The 18,103-nt window shown below is 38.3% G+C and overlaps 2 protein-coding genes and 1 pseudogene across 2 annotated transcripts; 2 read left to right on the top strand and 1 right to left on the bottom strand.

The window, feature by feature from the left end:
* Positions 1-3,342: 3,342 nt before the first annotated feature.
* On the top strand, positions 3,343-6,769 carry LOC17883101 (pre-mRNA-splicing factor SYF1). The gene is made up of 4 exons (XM_023780113.1): positions 3,343-3,458; positions 3,548-5,405; positions 5,586-6,038; positions 6,154-6,769. The coding sequence occupies exons 2-4, from the start codon at positions 3,555-3,557 to the stop codon at positions 6,604-6,606; spliced, it is 2,757 nt and encodes a 918-aa protein (XP_023635881.1). The 5' UTR covers positions 3,343-3,458; positions 3,548-3,554; the 3' UTR covers positions 6,607-6,769.
* A 19-nt stretch (positions 6,770-6,788) lies between these two features.
* LOC17881191 (sec-independent protein translocase protein TATA, chloroplastic) lies at positions 6,789-8,438 on the bottom strand. The gene is made up of 2 exons (XM_006288792.2): positions 8,097-8,438; positions 6,789-7,061 (listed from the first exon to the last, which is right to left on the bottom strand). The coding sequence occupies exons 1-2, from the start codon at positions 8,400-8,402 to the stop codon at positions 6,927-6,929; spliced, it is 441 nt and encodes a 146-aa protein (XP_006288854.1). The 5' UTR covers positions 8,403-8,438; the 3' UTR covers positions 6,789-6,926.
* A 4,547-nt stretch (positions 8,439-12,985) lies between these two features.
* On the top strand, positions 12,986-14,688 carry LOC17883637 (annotated as a pseudogene).
* Positions 14,689-18,103: the final 3,415 nt, after the last annotated feature.

Genomic DNA, 18,103 nt, shown 5'->3' on the forward strand with positions numbered 1-18,103 from the left:
GTTCTGGATTCACATTAATGTCATGGACCATACTGGTGAGACAAGAATTATGATCTTTGACAATTTTGCTGAAGAAATCGTTGGGACGGCTGCAACTGAAATCATACCTAAAGGGTCATTGGATCTAATATATTATGTATTAACATTATACTAAATAAAAATTTCATCAAAATACTTTACTAACTCAATGATTATATAGTTTGAAGATCTTACAAATTTGCCAGATCCGATCAAAGCTTTAGTTGGGAAATCATTTGTTTTCCTTCTATGCATCGAGCCCAAACATATTCATGGTTAATGTGACATTTATAGGGTTGCACAAGTTTCCGATGGGGAAATTTCATCAGTCCCTGAAATTTCAGGTTATTTTCTCTTATACATCGGAAACTTCATCAATCCCTGAAATTTCAGGTTATTTTCTCTTATACTTGAATAAATATGTATGTCTGCCTACACTGTTTCTATATATGTTCTATGTTTAACTTATGGATGTTTGACAGGGGAGGTTCAATTTAAAAGAAGATTGGCAAAAAGATGTAGTCTTTAGGCAGATGGGTGCTTTGTGGAGGGCTTCTAAATTTAAGCTTGTTACCAAAGTTAGAGCTACTAAAAGCAAGCTTGAACTACAGCAACTAAAGCCTAGCAACATCCAATGTGCATCTGCTTGGAACAGTTGGGTGAAGGAGAAGAATAGCCAAGCTTTTAAGGTTATTAGTAAATGTATATTGCTTATTAGTAATCTATTTTGGATATTAACTATGCTAAACTAACTTTTTCTGTCATTAGGAACAAAGTGAAAAATACAGGCAACTCAGGAAGGGTCCAATTCCTCACACTACCAGCCGCAAAGGAATGACTCAAATAGCTCATGATATGGTATGTATGCTATAGTGAATTGGTTATGTGCGAATTTTATATTGAATGATGTTATGATAATCATTTGCATGAACTTGTAGAAAAAAAAAGTTATGATCCAAGGAAAGTTACTAGAAGTAAGGTGTGGGTCGCAGGACATACACATTGGGATGGGAGACCAGTGAGGGAAGAATTTGCAGAAACAATTGTAAGAATCAATTTAAATCTTATAAATGTATGTTCTTCTGGTATTTTTAAAGTATTTTAAAAGTATTTTACTCTTTGATTTTAGGAAAAGATCAAGACAATTGATAGTGAAATGAGCTCCACATCCACATATAATGTAAGGGAAGATGTTGTGAGTCAAGTAATAGGAAAAGACAAACCAAAAAGGTGCTACTATTACCAAGTTGGCATCCCTACAGACTAGAGGCTCACATGTCCAAAAGCTTGAAGCTACCCAAACAGAATTACTTAGTAAGCTTAAAGATTTGCAGAACGTGGTTAGTGACTTAGTTGGTTATAAGGTAAATTTCCACACTTATTTTTGAACACTGTGAACTTTTATATTCAATTTGTCTGGAATTTATGTGTTGGTCTTGTTGTCTTTGCAGAGACAAAATGTTCATGTTTCCAAATCTGACTTAAGTGATGGTAGAAAAGGAGGAATTAGGTGCCAGCTATTGGATTGGTATTCAAGTGATGAGGTGGTTGTTGGTGAAGGAGAATTCTGCTCAAGTGAACCAACATATAAGATTGGTCGAATTCCATTAGGTCCTAATGCAGCTGCTGTAATTGTGAACTCTGCATCAAACCTTGAAGCATAAGTCTGGAGACCTACCCAATCCATTGTCTCACTTAGTCAAGCTATTGGAAGTAAAATCGCTTGGCCCTCTGACAAGATAATTTTGGACGATGAAGAAGAGTTAACCCAACCTCCTAACACTGTTGACTCAGAGGTATATTACAACTTCATTTTTCTTCCTCTATATACCTCCTAACCTTGCATTTTTCCAAGGTTGACACTGCAAAAGTGTGGAGACAAAATTTTGAAGTTGAATTCATAGCTGATGCAGTAGGAACCACAATGGCTTGGCCTGATGATAAGATGATATATATCTGAAACAATAGTACCTAGTGAAACATTTGAGGTTGATGTAGTACTTTGAATTTCTAATCTTTGTGTTTGTTATGTAAAACTTATGTTTATGTTTTGGTTGGTGATAATGAAGTATTTTTCATATGAGTAATCGATTAAATATAAATATAAATTAATATATATATTTAATATATAATACGTTGCGATGATTACATTTTTTATAAACGCTATAGATATAATTTAAATAACAAATTAAAACCGTTGTTAAAAAGGTAAATAATGACAAAAGAAACACGCTATGATAAATTATTTAATTGCTGACAAATAAGTGCTATTATATATTACTATACAATAGGATAGAGAAAAACCGCTATCTAAAGTGTCTGATCTATGATGATGGGCGCAGATCTAGCGCTTGTAAAAACGCTATACTATAGTAAGATAGCGTTATTCAGATGCTAAGAAAAACCTATATTCTTGTAGTGCTCTCTCTCTTTTGTTTTCAAGAAGCGACAAAAGCCAAAAGTAAGAAAGAAATGCTGCTTCCACGAGTTTAAAGTCGTGCCTAGGATTTCTCCAATCAATTCCAATTAAACCGACAGTTTAAAAGCTAAACCGTCTAACCCAATTTTGTTGGTGTCGATCGACACCCCACACTGGTGTCGATCGACACCACCAAAATTTCAGACACGGGTGTTACAGTCATAGGCCGCTCATTAATACTTTTCGAATTCAACATTTTATATACTACTACTCCATTTTAAAAAATGCAGTCATTATTTCTTCAACTATATGAAATAATATAAACTTATTAAATAACCAAATCACAATACAATATTTAAGATAACTAAATCAACAATTTATGCTTTTAAAATACACCCGCACATCGAGTCATCGTCTAGTAATAATTAAGAAAGCATAATGGAAAAATCAGGCTACAAATGGTTGCACAAAATTTAATAGGTTGGAAATATTAAGTTAAATAAAATTGGATTGAATATCATTCAACTCATTCATCTCCAGAATTGTGGATGAACAAGTTGAACATTTTTCCTTTGTAAATTGTTCAATTTTTCAAATTTTTAGGTTGAATGAACTAAATAACTTTTTCAACTTTTTCAACTCAAATGGTGAAATTTGACTGAATATTATTTTTCAACTTCTTCGACCTTTTAAATTGTGCAACCATTTGAAGTCTCAGATTTTTTTGTTTGTTACATAGACATGTAAATAACAATATTTTTATATATTTATTAAGTTACACATTTTTATTTATTTGGTAATTTTCCCTCTAGTTATACTAATGAATCAGAGTAAGGATAATTTTGTAATATCAGAAATATACTTATAAGCTATAAAACACTTAGGTAGTTGAAAAAAAAAACAAAAAAACACTTATCGTTCTTTCCCCAAACCTAAAATACCTTCACGCCGGTGAAACAAACCCTTCATCGTCGCTGCGAGTCAGCAAATCGCCGGTGATTACTTCCTCACAGTGCCGCAGGTAAAGCTTCTCAGTCTAATCAAGCTTTCGCAACTCAACTGTAGTTTCATTGAACAAAGCTCTCAAATCCCTCATACTCTTTTTTGTAGATCTCAAATGGCGATTTCCAAAGATCTCTATCCTTCTCAGGAAGATCTTCTTTACGAAGAAGAGATATTGAGGAATCCGTTTAGTTTGAAGCTATGGTGGAGGTACCTCATTGCGAAAGCTGAGTCGCCGTTCAAGAAACGTTTCGTTATCTACGAGAGAGCTTTGAAAGCTCTTCCTGGGAGTTATAAATTGTGGTATGCTTATCTTAGAGAACGGCTTGATATCGTTAGGAATTTACCAGTTACTCATCCTCAGTATGATTCTCTCAACAATACTTTTGAGAGAGCTTTAGTTACTATGCATAAGATGCCTAGGATTTGGGTTATGTATCTTCAGACTCTTACGGTTCAGAGATTGGTTACTCGGACTAGGAGAAATTTTGACCGTGCGCTTTGTGCTTTGCCGGTTACTCAACATGATAGGATTTGGGAACCGTATCTTGTGTTTGTGAGTCAGGATGGGATTCCTATTGAGACTTCACTTAGGGTTTATAGGAGGTATCTTATGTATGATCCTAGTCATATTGAGGAGTTTATTGAGTTTCTTGTGAAGTCAGAGCGTTGGCAAGAGTCTGCTGAGAGATTGGCTTCTGTGTTGAATGATGATAAGTTTTATTCTATTAAAGGGAAGACGAAGCATAAACTGTGGATGGAGTTGTGTGAGCTTCTTGTTCACCATGCCAATGTTATTTCGGGTCTTAATGTTGATGCTATTATCAGAGGTGGTATTAGGAAGTTTACAGATGAAGTGGGAATGCTGTGGACTTCTCTTGCGGATTATTATATCAGGAAGAATTTGCTGGAGAAAGCTAGGGATATCTATGAGGAGGGTATGATGAAAGTGGTTACTGTGAGAGATTTCAGTGTTATATTTGATGTTTACTCACGATTTGAGGAAAGTACTGTTGCGAAAAGGATGGAGATGATGAGTTCAAGTGATGAAGAAGATGAGAATGAAGAGAATGGTGTAGAGGACGATGATGAGGATGTCCGTCTCAATTTTAATCTGTCGGTTAAAGAGCTGCAGAGGAAGATACTGAATGGGTTTTGGTTGAATGATGATAATGATGTTGATCTGAGATTGGCTCGCTTGGAAGAACTGATGGAAAGAAGGCCTGCACTGGCAAACAGTGTGCTCCTTAGGCAAAATCCGCACAATGTTGAACAGTGGCATCGCAGAGTCAAATTATTTGAGGGAAACGCAGCAAAGCAGATTCTCACATACACAGAAGCAGTGAGGACTGTGGATCCTATGAAAGCTGTTGGGAAGCCTCACACATTGTGGGTTGCTTTTGCCAAGTTGTATGAAAACCATAAAGACCTGGTCAATACAAGAGTGATTTTTGACAAAGCAGTCCAGGTAAACTACAAAACCGTAGATCATCTAGCCAGTGTGTGGTGTGAGTGGGCTGAGATGGAGCTGAGACACAAGAATTTCAAAGGAGCATTAGAGCTGATGAGGCGTGCTACAGCTGTACCGACTGTAGAAGTCAGACGGAGAGTCGCTGCTGATGGCAATGAACCTGTCCAGATGAAGCTACATAGAGCGTTGCGGCTTTGGTCCTTTTATGTTGATTTAGAGGAAAGTCTGGGGACTTTAGAATCGACAAGAGCAGTCTATGAGAAAATATTGGATTTGAGAATAGCTACACCTCAGATTATATTGAATTATGCTTTCCTTCTTGAGGAAAATAAGTACTTTGAAGATGCGTTCAAGGTGTATGAAAGAGGTGTCAAGATATTCAAGTATCCTCATGTGAAAGACATATGGGTAACTTATCTTACAAAGTTTGTGAAAAGATACGGGAAGACAAAGCTGGAGCGGGCAAGAGAGCTGTTTGAGCATGCTGTTTCAATGGTAAGCTCATCTGTCCGTTTACCCATGCTGGTCAAATCGCTGTTTTTGTTTTTCCTGCCACAGATCTGATCAAATAAGCACCTAAGTTAACTGCTTTTAAATATATAGCTGCGTAGAGAACTTGTCTGTTGATGTTGTGATATTGTGTGTGATGTAACCTGTGATTTATCTTTCTTTCAGGCTCCATCTGATGTTGTCAGGACCTTATACCTTCAGTATGCTAAGCTAGAAGAGGATTATGGTTTGGCCAAGCGAGCCATGAAGGTTTATGAGGAAGCAACCAAAAAAGTTCCAGAAGTTCAGAAGCTTGAGATGTATGAGATATACATTTCCCGTGCAGCAGAGATATTTGGTGTTCCCAGAACAAGGGAGATATATGAGCAAGCAATTGAATCTGGGCTTCCACACAAGGATGTGAAGATCATGTGCATAAAATTTGCAGAGCTGGAGAGAAGCTTGGGAGAAATTGATCGTGCTCGTGCACTCTACAAGTATGCCTCTCAGTTTGCAGACCCAAGGTCCGACCCTGAGTTCTGGAACAAGTGGCATGAGTTCGAAGTCCAACACGGAAATGAGGATACCTACAGAGAAATGCTCCGTATCAAGCGAAGTGTTTCTGCAAGCTACAGTCAGGTTAGTATCAGTCTCCATTGTTTTCAGCTCTCAGAGAAGCAATTTTTTTTCGTCAATTCTGAGAATTCATTTACTAAGAGTTGGGAACTGATTATATTCGATTGTTTTGTTTCAGACTCATTTCATTCTACCAGAGAACATGATGCAAAAGGACAAGATGGTAGATGTGGATGAGGCAAAAGATGAGCTGAAGAAAGCAGGCTTACAAGAAGACGAGATGGCTGCTCTAGAGAGGCAGCTTTTGACTACAACAACTACGAACACAGATGCAATGAAGGATGGTGTAAGAAGACTTGGGTTTGTAAGCGCAGGAGTCATCTCACAGTCTGGCGAGAATGCGGGGAAACCAGTCACAGGGAACGGAGAAGACATCGAACTTCCCGATGAAAGTGATGATGAGTCTGATGGGGAAGACCAAGTAGAGATCGCTCAGAAAGAAGTCCCTGCTGCTGTTTTCGGAGGACTTGCCCGAAAGAGAGACGAAGACGTCGAAGAAAATGGTCAAGACGGTCCAGCCCAGAAACTAGGTGCTCTAGAGAGGATGAAGAGACAGAAGCTTACTCAGTGAACACATTAGTGTTGTGCTTGTGATTCTGGTTCTAAACTTAATTGTAAAATCCAGAAACAAGAACTTAGGGAGGAACTTTGTATTCTGTTTTGTCTTATTTCGACACTGTCTTGAATTTTGATTGTGCATTCTCAAATAGTTTTCTGCGAATCATTTCCTTTCACGTAAGAGAGTTTTATGGATTTAAAACACAAACTGATTATACTTTCATTGGAAGGCTATAATTTCGTTTTCTTCCAAAGTGAGTATTTCATCTAAAACTCATCATCACATAAAATTGTTGTAGCTACAAGGAAAAAGCAAACACTAAAGTCTCATCTTCATACATTCTCTTTTGAGCTTGAAGAAACCTCATTTTTTTTCTCCTCTTCTTTGTTACTCATTGCTACTGGCGATGAGTCAGTAACAGAGTCTTCAGGTTCCGTCTTAAGCTCAGACTCAAACTCTTTTGCAGCCTGCATGATGCCAAACACACACAATGCTTCAACAAAACAAGTAAACCGATAAAAGGAACACAAAAAACATATGACAAGAAACTATATATCGCAGACAACCAAATTAGCCATAACCAAATCAAAGCTCAGACTCAAAACTCTTTTGCTGCCTGCATTATACCAAACATGCACAATGCTTTATCAATGCAAGTAAACCGATAAAAGGAACACGAAAAACATACAACAAGAAGCTATATATATTCCAGACAATCATATTAGCCATAACCAAATGACAAGCAGCCCGTGCGATTGGGTTTTTGGAAAGAGATTAACCAAACATAACAACATGTATTCATCTATACTATACAACAAAGTTATCAATAAACTTACTGTTTAGAAGCAAATCAATGTTCTATATAGCAAAGTTACCTACTCAGTTTCCAATCTTTCTTAGTGTTCTTATCAATTCCACACAGAACTAAGCAGTTACTAAGACCTTCTTAAGACCTTCTAATCATGAACTCCAACAAGCTTTTTCACATAACTTGGCATAAGAAAACTCCAGAGCATATAACTCAATGTGTATAAGCAAATGAATGTTTCATTTCTTGATCTATACAAATATACAGTGCAAAGTTATAGCCACTAAATTTCCAATCTTTCTTAGTATTCTTATAATCTCCACACATATCTACACAAAACTAAGACCTTTTACATCAGTACCAACAACAAACAAGCTTTTCACATAACTTAGCACAAGAAATCTCCATAATTGCATAACTTTTTTGAGTCTTCTTATCAATTCCTCATAAATCCAGAGACAATAACTAAGCCCTTTACATCAATTTCAACAACAATCAACAAGAAAACTCCAGAATTGCATATAAAGTTCCCAATTTTTTTTCCAATTTCTATCAAACAAACCTATTGAAAGCTAATTCAGACACAACTCATACGAAACTAAGAACTTATAGTAGAAATTTCCCAAAAACACATAATTCAACAACAATCACTGAAATTGCATATAAAGTTCCAAACTTTTTTTATCAAACAAACCTGTTGAAAGCTTTTAACAGTTTTCCCAATACTTTTCCCAATCTCAGGAAGCTTCTTAGGTCCAAAAAGCAACGCAGCGACGCCAGCAATCACAGCGAGTTCAGGCACACCGAGACCAAACAGGGCATTACAAGTGAGTGGCTTTCTCGTCTGTTCCGGTCGGATTTTTGGTCGAATCGCTACCAAAGAACGGTAGTTTTGTCGGGTTGGTACTGTGAAGCAATTGGAGAAGAAGGAAGAGCGAGATGATGAGAGAGGTAGAGATACTGGTGGAGGAGAAGATAGAGTCGCAACAGATGTCGCCATTGCTGCTTACTTCTGGTTCTAATGTTATGTGTTTTATTTTTTCTTGGGTTTTATCCAAAATAAATCATGATTCTCATCTAAAATAAAATAATATATATTTTAGCTACTATAATATATACAAAAATTGTATTGAAAATCTTTTGTAAATAATTAAAATGAAAACCCATATCAAATTTTACTTAGGTTTTTTTTTTGGAACAAATAATGTTTAAATAGAATCAGTTTTTTTTATAAGAAAATTAAATACGAATATAAAAAAGAAAACTGATGTATTAAATCGATTCATTTTTGTTTTGAAAAAAAAAGTCCAAATATGAACAAAAAAAATCATAATTAAGCTTAACTTTCATTACTATCATTTGTAAACCTAAAAATGTGAACCAAAATTGAAAATCAGGATTGGAAAGCTTACTTCTACTAAGTTCCATAATGTTTTTTCATTTTAAAAACCTTTAAAAATACACCAAACCCAACCTAAAACCAAAATTGTACAAAAAAAACAGTCAAAATTCTGTAAAATCTACACCCTTAGTTAACTTACTTTTAGATTAAACTTGTAATTTTAATTTTATTAATGAAAATTATATTTTTGCATTGTTGCTACAATATCATTTCAGTAGATTTATACAAGTAAAATATATGAACCCGTCAACCATACTATTCTTTTTAACGTACCTTTAAGTAATTAAAAAAGGAGATCGGTTTTCAAATTTGGAATTAGGTTCACTATTATTTGATGCAAATCTACATCCTTACTAATTTTTTTTAGTCTCACAAATATATGCAAAAAATAGCATCAAATATTTTTTTTTCTTTTGAGATAATTTTCAGCCAAAAACTCTACACTCAAAGTGTTTTACGAGAGATACATGTTGCGGAATAAATACAAAGGTTTTAATAGGCATATGGGAATTTATACTTCATAGGCTTAGTTGACCGTTTAGTTAAAAATATGTCTCCGATGTTGTGATCATTTGCTACCTTTGTTCAAGACCCTTCTAACCCTAAAACTCCCCCTAAAGACTAAGTTATTGTTTTTAACAGTGAATAAAATAAATTTCAAGCTCCTCTCTTATAATTTGTATCGGCGCACGTGATGTTGTGTGTGTGATAAAGCTGACGTGTACAAACGGAGCTCTCTGCTCTTCTATGAAAATGAAGCTCACAATAAATGATCTCTTCGTTTCTCAACCATTATTTCACTACCCTTGCTCCTCCCTCGTCTGCACCGTCGCCATTTCCGTGGCTTTCATTTTCCGATCAAACTCACTAATGAGAAGAATAATTCTCTATCCATCATTGTTCTTTCTGATTCCGATCTTCCAACCCGAGCCGCTTTCTCTCGCCGTTCTATTTTTCTCTCACCGTTCCTCACTTCAACTGCTTCCTTGATTCTCAAATTGTTTGTCTCATTGGCCTCCGAGGAGAACTCGTCCGCTACAGTGAATTCGCATGAGGGATCAACAGCTCCTGCGACTGCCACCCCTCCATTTCTGTATTGAATAAGTTAGTCAAAATTGAATAACTTAGCTTTATAAATTTCAATTTATCGAATATAGCATATTAGCTTATCCTGTTAATATAAATATTATTTGTATAACAACTATTATATATGAGATTATTAAGATTTCTTTTTTTTTGAATAATCAAAGAGGTTCTGGGCCGAAGCCCATACATCCTCTAAGGCCCGAAACCAGAGCACGTTATATGGTTTCGTCCCAAGCGCTACTGGAACCGGCGACCTCTGAGCTTTTGCCAGAGATCTTTACCAATTGAGCTATTAGCACTTGGTGATTATTAAGATATTTAATATGTTATGCCAGAGGAAGAATCATCCGGTGGTCAGAGACAAAACTTCGGTTACTCCACCCGATAACCTGTAGATAGTAGATAATTGTTAAATGATCGAATATTCGAAATTTCAATTTATCGGATATTGAATAAGTTAGCATGCTAAAATTTTAATTTACAGAATATTGAATAACTTAACATACCAACTTAGCATGTTAATATAAATATTATTATCTGATAACAAGATTTTTGCTAATGGTATCAATCACCCAGTATAATTGTAGTATAAAGGGCTTTATTGATCCATAAGGACGCATGCAAGCAGTTTAGATGCACTCACTGATTAACAAGTTAAGCCAAGCAGAAAAAGTTTTAGACTACCAACTACTGAATTGAAAACAAGTAAGAACTAAGCAAGACACAACATTAGAACATAAATGAAACTACAAAAGCAAAAACATGCAATAAACTAGAAATGCATAAACATAAATTAAGCAAGGTAATCAATCAATTAAAGGGAGGTTCCGGGGATGAGATGGTGACTTCAGTGGAGACCTTTAAGTTCACTAGGTTTCTAAATCAATCAAACACTAACAGTGATGTTCCCTAGACAACAAGCTCATAAGCTAACCAGTTCAATCTCTTGACAAAGGCTATCAAACTCAAATCACTTCCTAATCTCAACTTCTGGTTGATGAAACATGAAATGAATAGACATTAAGAATCAACGCATTAATGTAAAATAACACTCTAGACAACTAATCTCTTGGGCTAGACATGAAATTCTCTGGCATTAGATTATCCGGCATTCCATCGAACACCTCTCAGGCGTGGAAGCCTGAAAGCTAATCACCACTTGATCAGAATGGGATTAGTGTTATATACACTAATCCAGAAGGAAATCTAAACATTTCTACCTATGGGCAACCAAGCTACCTAAAGTTCTCCACCTACATCTAGCTCATCCCCAAAACCTAATGAATCTACTCAGATTTGAGATTCATCATCAAGAACACAAACCTAGAAATCTCTAAATCATGCATAAGTAGATATATCTAAGAGAGATAAGCAAAATAATTCAATGAAGCAACACAAAATACTCAATAGATCAAAAGTTATGAAAGTTGCAAGATTCTGGAAATTCTAAAGCAAAATAAAGATAAACCCTAATACAACTCGATATATCAAGTCATTAGGCAAAGAGCCTTTTTATAGTGAGATTAGGTAGCGCTAAAACACTAACAGACAAAATAGAAAGTCGGTTTAAAGGTGCTCGATCGGTCTGCTCGGTCGAGCACTCGATCGGTCTGGTCGGATGGCTCGATCGGATGGGTGGTCGATTGCTGCTCTGGTTCACTTGGGCACTCGATCGTTTCCACTGCTCGGATCCTCATGCTCGATCTGATGCATCATCTACACTTGGTCGATTAAGCTTGTTTTGCTCCTTTTCCTTCTGGTAAACACCTGTTTATGCACAAAAACTACAATGCATGCAATGCAAGGCTTAGATACTATAAGTGAAGCAAAACAAGGTAAATATGTATAAATGATCAAAGAGTGAGACCTAAAATGACAAAAACAATGCATAAAACTAGTGTTAAAATGAGTAAAATTCAAACACATCATTATCCGTATAATAACTATCTTACCATGTGCATAAGAACCCTCCCCCTTCCAAATGTCAGCGCAATTAAGATATAGTCAGATATTTGCTCAGAGCAATTGTAGCTTCCTATAGCCAACCTATAGAGTTAGGGACTTGCTTGTAACTTTGCAAGCATTCAAGAGAGAAAACTAAATTTTTAATTATTGATCCTCTTTTTTTTTAACTTCTTTTATATTTTTAACTATTCGGCGACAAGGCTTGGCTCGACAACCTTATTAATTCGGCGTGAGTCATGACCCGTTGGCTCGGCAGACTCGTTGGTTCGGCAGACCTGCTACGACGATAAGATCGAGCTGGTTTACGGGCGAGAAGCTGGTTCGGCGGGAGAGTAATTGATTCGGCAGAGATTTTTGGTTCGTCGACGAGGGGTTGATTCGGCGAGTGGGTGTTGGCTCGCGCGAGGGAAGAGTTGGTTCGGCGAGGTGAGACGAGTTCTCAAGGAATTTGATTTTGGTTCGTGAGTTCGAAAAGGGAGACCCCAATTCGCCGACGTGACTTGATTTCGGCAGCTGGCTCGGCCGATTCGTTGGCTCGGCAGGTGGACGATGAGTGTGACATTGGTTCGGCCAGCGTCTCTGGTTCGAAAAGGAGCTGGTTTGACGAGAAGCTGGTTCGGCGAGGAGAGTGGCTTGCTATACGTTCACGTATCGTGTTTGGTTTGGTGGTCTAAACATACCTTGGGGACATCATCTTTACTCAAACGCGTCGTTAAAGGAATTTCAACAACAACACGAGGGATTGAAGCTTGTCGACGTTTTGCGGTTGAGACATTGCTGAGGTTTCAGGTGATATCGAAGACGAACCTTCCGGAGAATTGGATGAGTTTCTCGAAACGATGGTTCCCGTCTCAAGACACGACATTGGGAAGTCTATGAACCGTCTCATAAATTCAGAAGCTGTTGTGGATACTTCTGGAGAAGCTCCTCATCGATCAGTTCTTCTTAGACTTGGTGCTGCAAACAGATCTTTATTAGCGTTTGGGTCGCAAAATCTTCTTCCCCTGTTGACTATAGACCATCGTTGTGCACCCCGGACTCGTAGAGGTCTATGTTTGACGCATGTGACATTCCGGGTGACGTGGAGGTAAAGAAACCAAAATCTCACGAGCGACCATGGACTCCGCTGGATGGCTACATATGCGCATACCGAAGATGTGTTGTGGTTTCTGATTCACGAGTTTGTTACAAGTTATTGCACGAGACGTGGCATAGCCATGTCGCAGCTTACTATTGCTTCAACTCGTAATGCGGTGGTTTTGGTGATTTTGGAGGCCTCTTGCAACGTTATTGTTTATGTTGTCCTTTTCGAGGAGGCGACTATTATGGCAAGTTCTAAAGACAACCCGGGTTTGTGTAGCACGAATGTGGTATCTGTCCATAAGATTTGCGATAAAGTGAAGAGCAAGGTCGGCGATTGGCGTTGGATGTACTTCTATTTGAAAGTTGCCAAAGACTCGATTTGTCTCCTGGTAGATTTTGTGTGATTTGGGAATTATGAAGTGTTTTGACGAAGTGTTTTGATTTTCCCTTTCTGCTTGCAGTTCTGGTGAAGCGGTCTCGTAAGCGTTCGAAGAAGTTTTCTCCGAATCTCTGAAAGATCTTCGCGAAAGGAACTTAATCGTGGCCCGCCATTCTCTCTTATTTATCTTGCACTTTTTATACGTGTTTTGTAGGTTTGGCGGAGTGCCTCAAGATGGGTAGCTGTTAGATTCTGAGTTATGCTGATGAGTTCGGAGAGCATGATGGACCACGCAACAATCCTCAGATTAAGCTTGGGCTGAGGGAGTTGGCTGACGAGCCTCTTCTACGTCAATCCGTGGATTCCGACCTTGACGTTTATGTCGTCGAACCAATCGGTGACTCGCGTCAAGCCATATCAGCTGACATCAATGCTGCTCGCGCTAAAAAAAGAAAGTTTCAAGGTCGGCGAGTGGCAGTGTGCCTCCCTCATCCAGTCGTTTGCGAAAGAGGAGTTCTCGTGGGAGTCCGTTGAATGCTCCTCGGGGAGACGTTCGTGAGGTGCCTTTTCGAGAGGTTGCTGAAAGTGTCGATCATTCCTTCTCTTACAGTTACGGCGTTAGAGACCAAAAGCTTTGTACCAATAGAGTTGCATGTGCCTGTCTTACCAGCAAGATCCATGGGGATTTTCCTCAGCTTCCTCTCGTCGGGTCTCTTCTCGGGCAAAAACTCTACGAGGATCGGGCTTGTGAAAAATTCAAGATACGTGTTCGTACTTCGTATTGTTTTTGGTGATGGTATTATTCTTATCCTTGATTTTTTTTCCAGAACATAAGCAGGACGAATCACCTTGTTGGCTTTTATGAGGAGAAGTCGAGGACAGCAATGAGAGAGGTAGACTTGACTAAGGCCTCCCTGGAAGCCAGAAAGAGGTCTAACCAATGTCATTTGAGAAAGATTGGTTCGAAGAAGAGGAAGTCTGCGATGCTCTTGGAACACCTCAGAGAGACCAAGGGAACGCTTGCCTCCAAGACGGCCAAACGAAGGAGGACTCGTGAGCAGGCACGTCGTTGGTCTTCGAGCTCAAAAGGATCCTCTTCTAATTCTCAGTCAAGTGAAAGGAACCCAAGAGTGCCTACAAAGGCTTATTACTGAAGGCACTTCTCTGTTAGACAAGATGGGAAAGCTGGCAACAGATCGTGCTAAGTGGCAGTCCATTATTGATGGGATCGTAGTTTCTGGTATTCTCGAAGGCGATCTCGACTTCTTCCCAGGGTTTACTCCTGATCCTTCAAGGATGCCGCCGCGTGATGAGGGGCAAGGTGCGGAGGAAGCAGATGGTGCTGAAGGTGTAGAAGGCGGTCATGATTGAGGTTGTTGTTGTTTTTATCGTATTTTTCTTATTTCGGTATTGTAGTTTTTGTCCAACTTTTTAGCCTGTTGTGCCTTGTCAGATCAGTGTTGGTATTCGTGATCCTCTGTTGGATCTTATGGACTTAAACTTATGTTGTTGTTTCTTTGGTTGAATTTGATAAACGTTGAATTTCCAAAGTTTTGCTTGTTTGTTCTGTGTTGGCTATACTTGTCGTAGATTTTCTTGTGATGTTGTGATGCAACAGGTTATGTAGGGACGCCTCGGCTTAGTTTTGGGCGAGAGATCTTTAGCTGTTTTGCTTGGTTCTAGGATGTATTCTGCGGAACGAGACGTCCCTCGGCTTATCCTGTTACGTGCTCCTCAGAACGCTAAGCTGAAGGAGAAGACGAGGCGGACTCGTCGTATTGTTTGGATGCGACTCCGGTGTCTGGCTTATCCTGGTTGTTGCTTGATGTCGCCGAGAGCGTGCGAGCCGGGGCTGGTGTGCGAGACTAGGCTCAGCTTTATCTTTACCGAACTAAAGATGTGGATTATTTCACCACTGCATCTATGTGAAACGCGTTTGGTAATCGAGCTCCTGGCTAGGGAGACGATGTTTGAGCTTGTCGATCGATTGAGGTGGACACATCCGAAAGAGATCGTTGAGCATTGCTTGTTGAAGCGCTCTTCTTTTGTTTTTTGTTTAAGTTATAAATGTTCCTTGTTAAAGGCTGCCTACGTACCCTTGCGAAGGGATCAAGCTGTTCGTAGTTCATCGTTGTGGCGCGTAGCGTTTGAGGTTGCCGGAGTTCCACAATCGACGAACTGGCGTGCCATCCATTATTAGGAGTTCGTAAACTCCGGGTTTGACGACTTTAGAGATAAGGTAAGGTCCTTCCCAGTGTGCGCCAAGTTTGCCGACATTAAGTTTGGCCATGTTCTTAAAGACCTTGCGTTTAACTAAATCGCCTTTGTTGAAGTGACGGGACTTGACCTTCTTGTTTTAAAATTTTGCTGCAGCCTGTTGGTTATTCTAGATGCGGAGGAGTGCCTTATCTCTTTCTTCCTCGAGGCAATCGAGGCTGTCACGCAACATTGAGTTGTTCAGTGCGTGGTCGTGCACAAGCAATAAGCAGCAAAGTGTTGGCATTCCTACTTCGGCTGGCGCGAGTGCTTCCATGCCATATGCGAGTGAGAAAGGGGTTTGAAAAAGGCTTTTTGTGTGCTCTTTGAGTTCAATTCCCCAATGCGATGTAGCATAAGAGGTTATCGGTCGAAATGGATGTATTGTAAGCAATCAGGATATGGCAGCACTAATCAAGTCAAGCCAAGTAACTGAAGGGTTGGTTTAAAGAACTCTAATGCATAAAACTTAACTACAGAGACAATAATGAAAGCAGAAAGTAGAAGCAGATAATCAATTATATAAACAGGGGTCTATAGCACTTCCTAATTTCAACTTTCATTGATGAAACATACTATAAATAGGCATAAAGAACAAGCTCATTAATGTCAGTCTACTCCTTAACAACCAATCTCTTGGGTAAGCTAATAGATCTCTGGCATTAGTTGATCAGACATTACATTTGAATACTTTTTGAGTGCTGGAATGTCTAAGATCTAATCCTACATGGTTAATGCTAAGATTAGCATTAAGATCTCCTAATCCATAAGGTATCTACCTAAATCTATACTTAAGCATTGATCTGCTCAAATTTGCCCTGAGCTACTCTCTCAATTAAGAGATCACTGTAGTACTTAGGGATCGAATCCACAGAGACTCAAAGATTACAGAGTAAATATTCGGTATTAAAATTAAGCTAAGCAAGCAGGTTTTAAATCAAATAAAAACAGCAAATTAAAATAAAGATTGGTTTTTAAACAGTAATGAGGAAACACTAGGCATAGGGATATTCTCAGGAAATTCAGAATTGCAAATACATAATTGTCAGGATTTATAAAGCACCGTTCTTGAACTCAAATCACAAAAATATAATCAGTCAACTTTCGTTGCAAAGACTATCTATGTCTAGAACCCTAAATTCCAAATCTCTTTGCAAATTTATAAGTTTAAGACATGCATTTAATTCAGGTTTGATAAGTTCACAAAATCCCTAAACCAAATCTCTTTGCGAATAGGTATTTTGCTCATCTAGATTATTTTCAGGAAATCAATAACACTTTCGTGTCTACCAATTAACCTAAGATCAGATTCTAGGTTGCTTTCACTACTCTAGAACAAATTAACCACAATCTAGATGAAGAACTCTATTGATTCAATCCGAACAATCTAACAACCTAACAATTCATGAATTCCTTTGAAAACCCTAAACCTAACAAGAGATCTACTCAGACATGGTGAATGAAACAAACATCATGAATAAAATAGATATCATAAAAGAAAGTAATAGAAGAAATAAAGGAGTTCTGAATCTTTTCTGAAGGAGGTTTTGATTCTTCTCTCCTGACTCTCTACAAATCTCTCTCTCTCTCCAAAATAAAGCTTAAGTCTTAACAAAACCCTAAAAACTCCATATATATGTCTTAACCACGAACTGGGCTTAATTGCAAATAAGGAAAACTTCTGGGCCGAATCTGCAAATCTTCTGAACTTCAATTAAGCGAGAAATTCAATTGCCGTCAGATATTGGTGTCGATCGACACCGGAAGTTGTGACGCTCGACACTCACACCAAATATGCTTTCCTAATACATTCCTTCGACACATCTTCTCCAAATGCTCCAAAATGCTCCAAAAAGCTCCAATCCATGTCAAATAGTTCCTAATCCTGAAATGACTCAAAAAGACTCGAAAACACTAGAAAAGCTCTATAAATAAGACTTATATCATGACCAAAAACCCGTAAAACCATGATATATCAAGCATCCCTAGACACTAAGATTCCTCATCACGTAACCCATCCTCTAAACCCAGAAAACTACTCAGATCTGGAGTTCATCATGAAGAACATTAACCTAGAAATCATTGAATCTTGCATAACTAGATAGATAATGATCTAAGGAGCAAAATAATATAAAGAAGCAACTACAAATAATCAATAGATCAAAAGATATAAAGATTACAAGTGTTTGTAAATGTTTGGTGGCTACAGAGAAAAACCCTAATTAGAACTCCCTTTTTTGCTTAATGACCTCAGAGGTCTATTTATACTAAAGGCAGGAAGCCCTAAAACACAAAAAGACAAATTACAAAGTTGGTTTGAAGAGATCTCGGTCGGGTTTATGTCGGGCTCGTTCGGGTCCTCTCTCGGCTCGTCCGTGTCCAGCTTCCTCCTCTGAGTCCGGGTGTTTGATCGTGCTCGTTTAGTCGGGTTGGACACACTCGATCGGGTCCATACTTTGCAGTGTCCGAGTGTGCCTGTTTTTGCTCTAAAATTCAGATGATATAAAAATCCCTATGCTAAAGATCCTAT

This window comes from Capsella rubella, unplaced genomic scaffold (genome assembly GCF_000375325.1).
Source record: "Capsella rubella cultivar Monte Gargano unplaced genomic scaffold, Caprub1_0 scaffold_6, whole genome shotgun sequence".
NCBI lineage: Eukaryota > Viridiplantae > Streptophyta > Magnoliopsida > Brassicales > Brassicaceae > Capsella > Capsella rubella.

Bases quoted from the DNA above. Each gene is read 5' to 3' on its own strand.
- LOC17883101 (XM_023780113.1), top strand. From the start codon at position 3,555: ATGGCGATTTCCAAAGATCTCTATCCTTCTCAGGAAGATCTTCTTTAC. The intron at 5,406-5,585 runs GTAAGCTCATCT...TCTTTCTTTCAG, and splicing joins TTGAGCATGCTGTTTCAATG to GCTCCATCTGATGTTGTCAG. The intron at 6,039-6,153 runs GTTAGTATCAGT...GTTTTGTTTCAG, and splicing joins TTTCTGCAAGCTACAGTCAG to ACTCATTTCATTCTACCAGA.
- LOC17881191 (XM_006288792.2), bottom strand. From the start codon at position 8,402: ATGGCGACATCTGTTGCGACTCTATCTTCTCCTCCACCAGTATCTCTA. The intron at 7,062-8,096 runs GTTTGTTTGATA...GGCATCATGCAG, and splicing joins CTGTTAAAAGCTTTCAACAG to GCTGCAAAAGAGTTTGAGTC.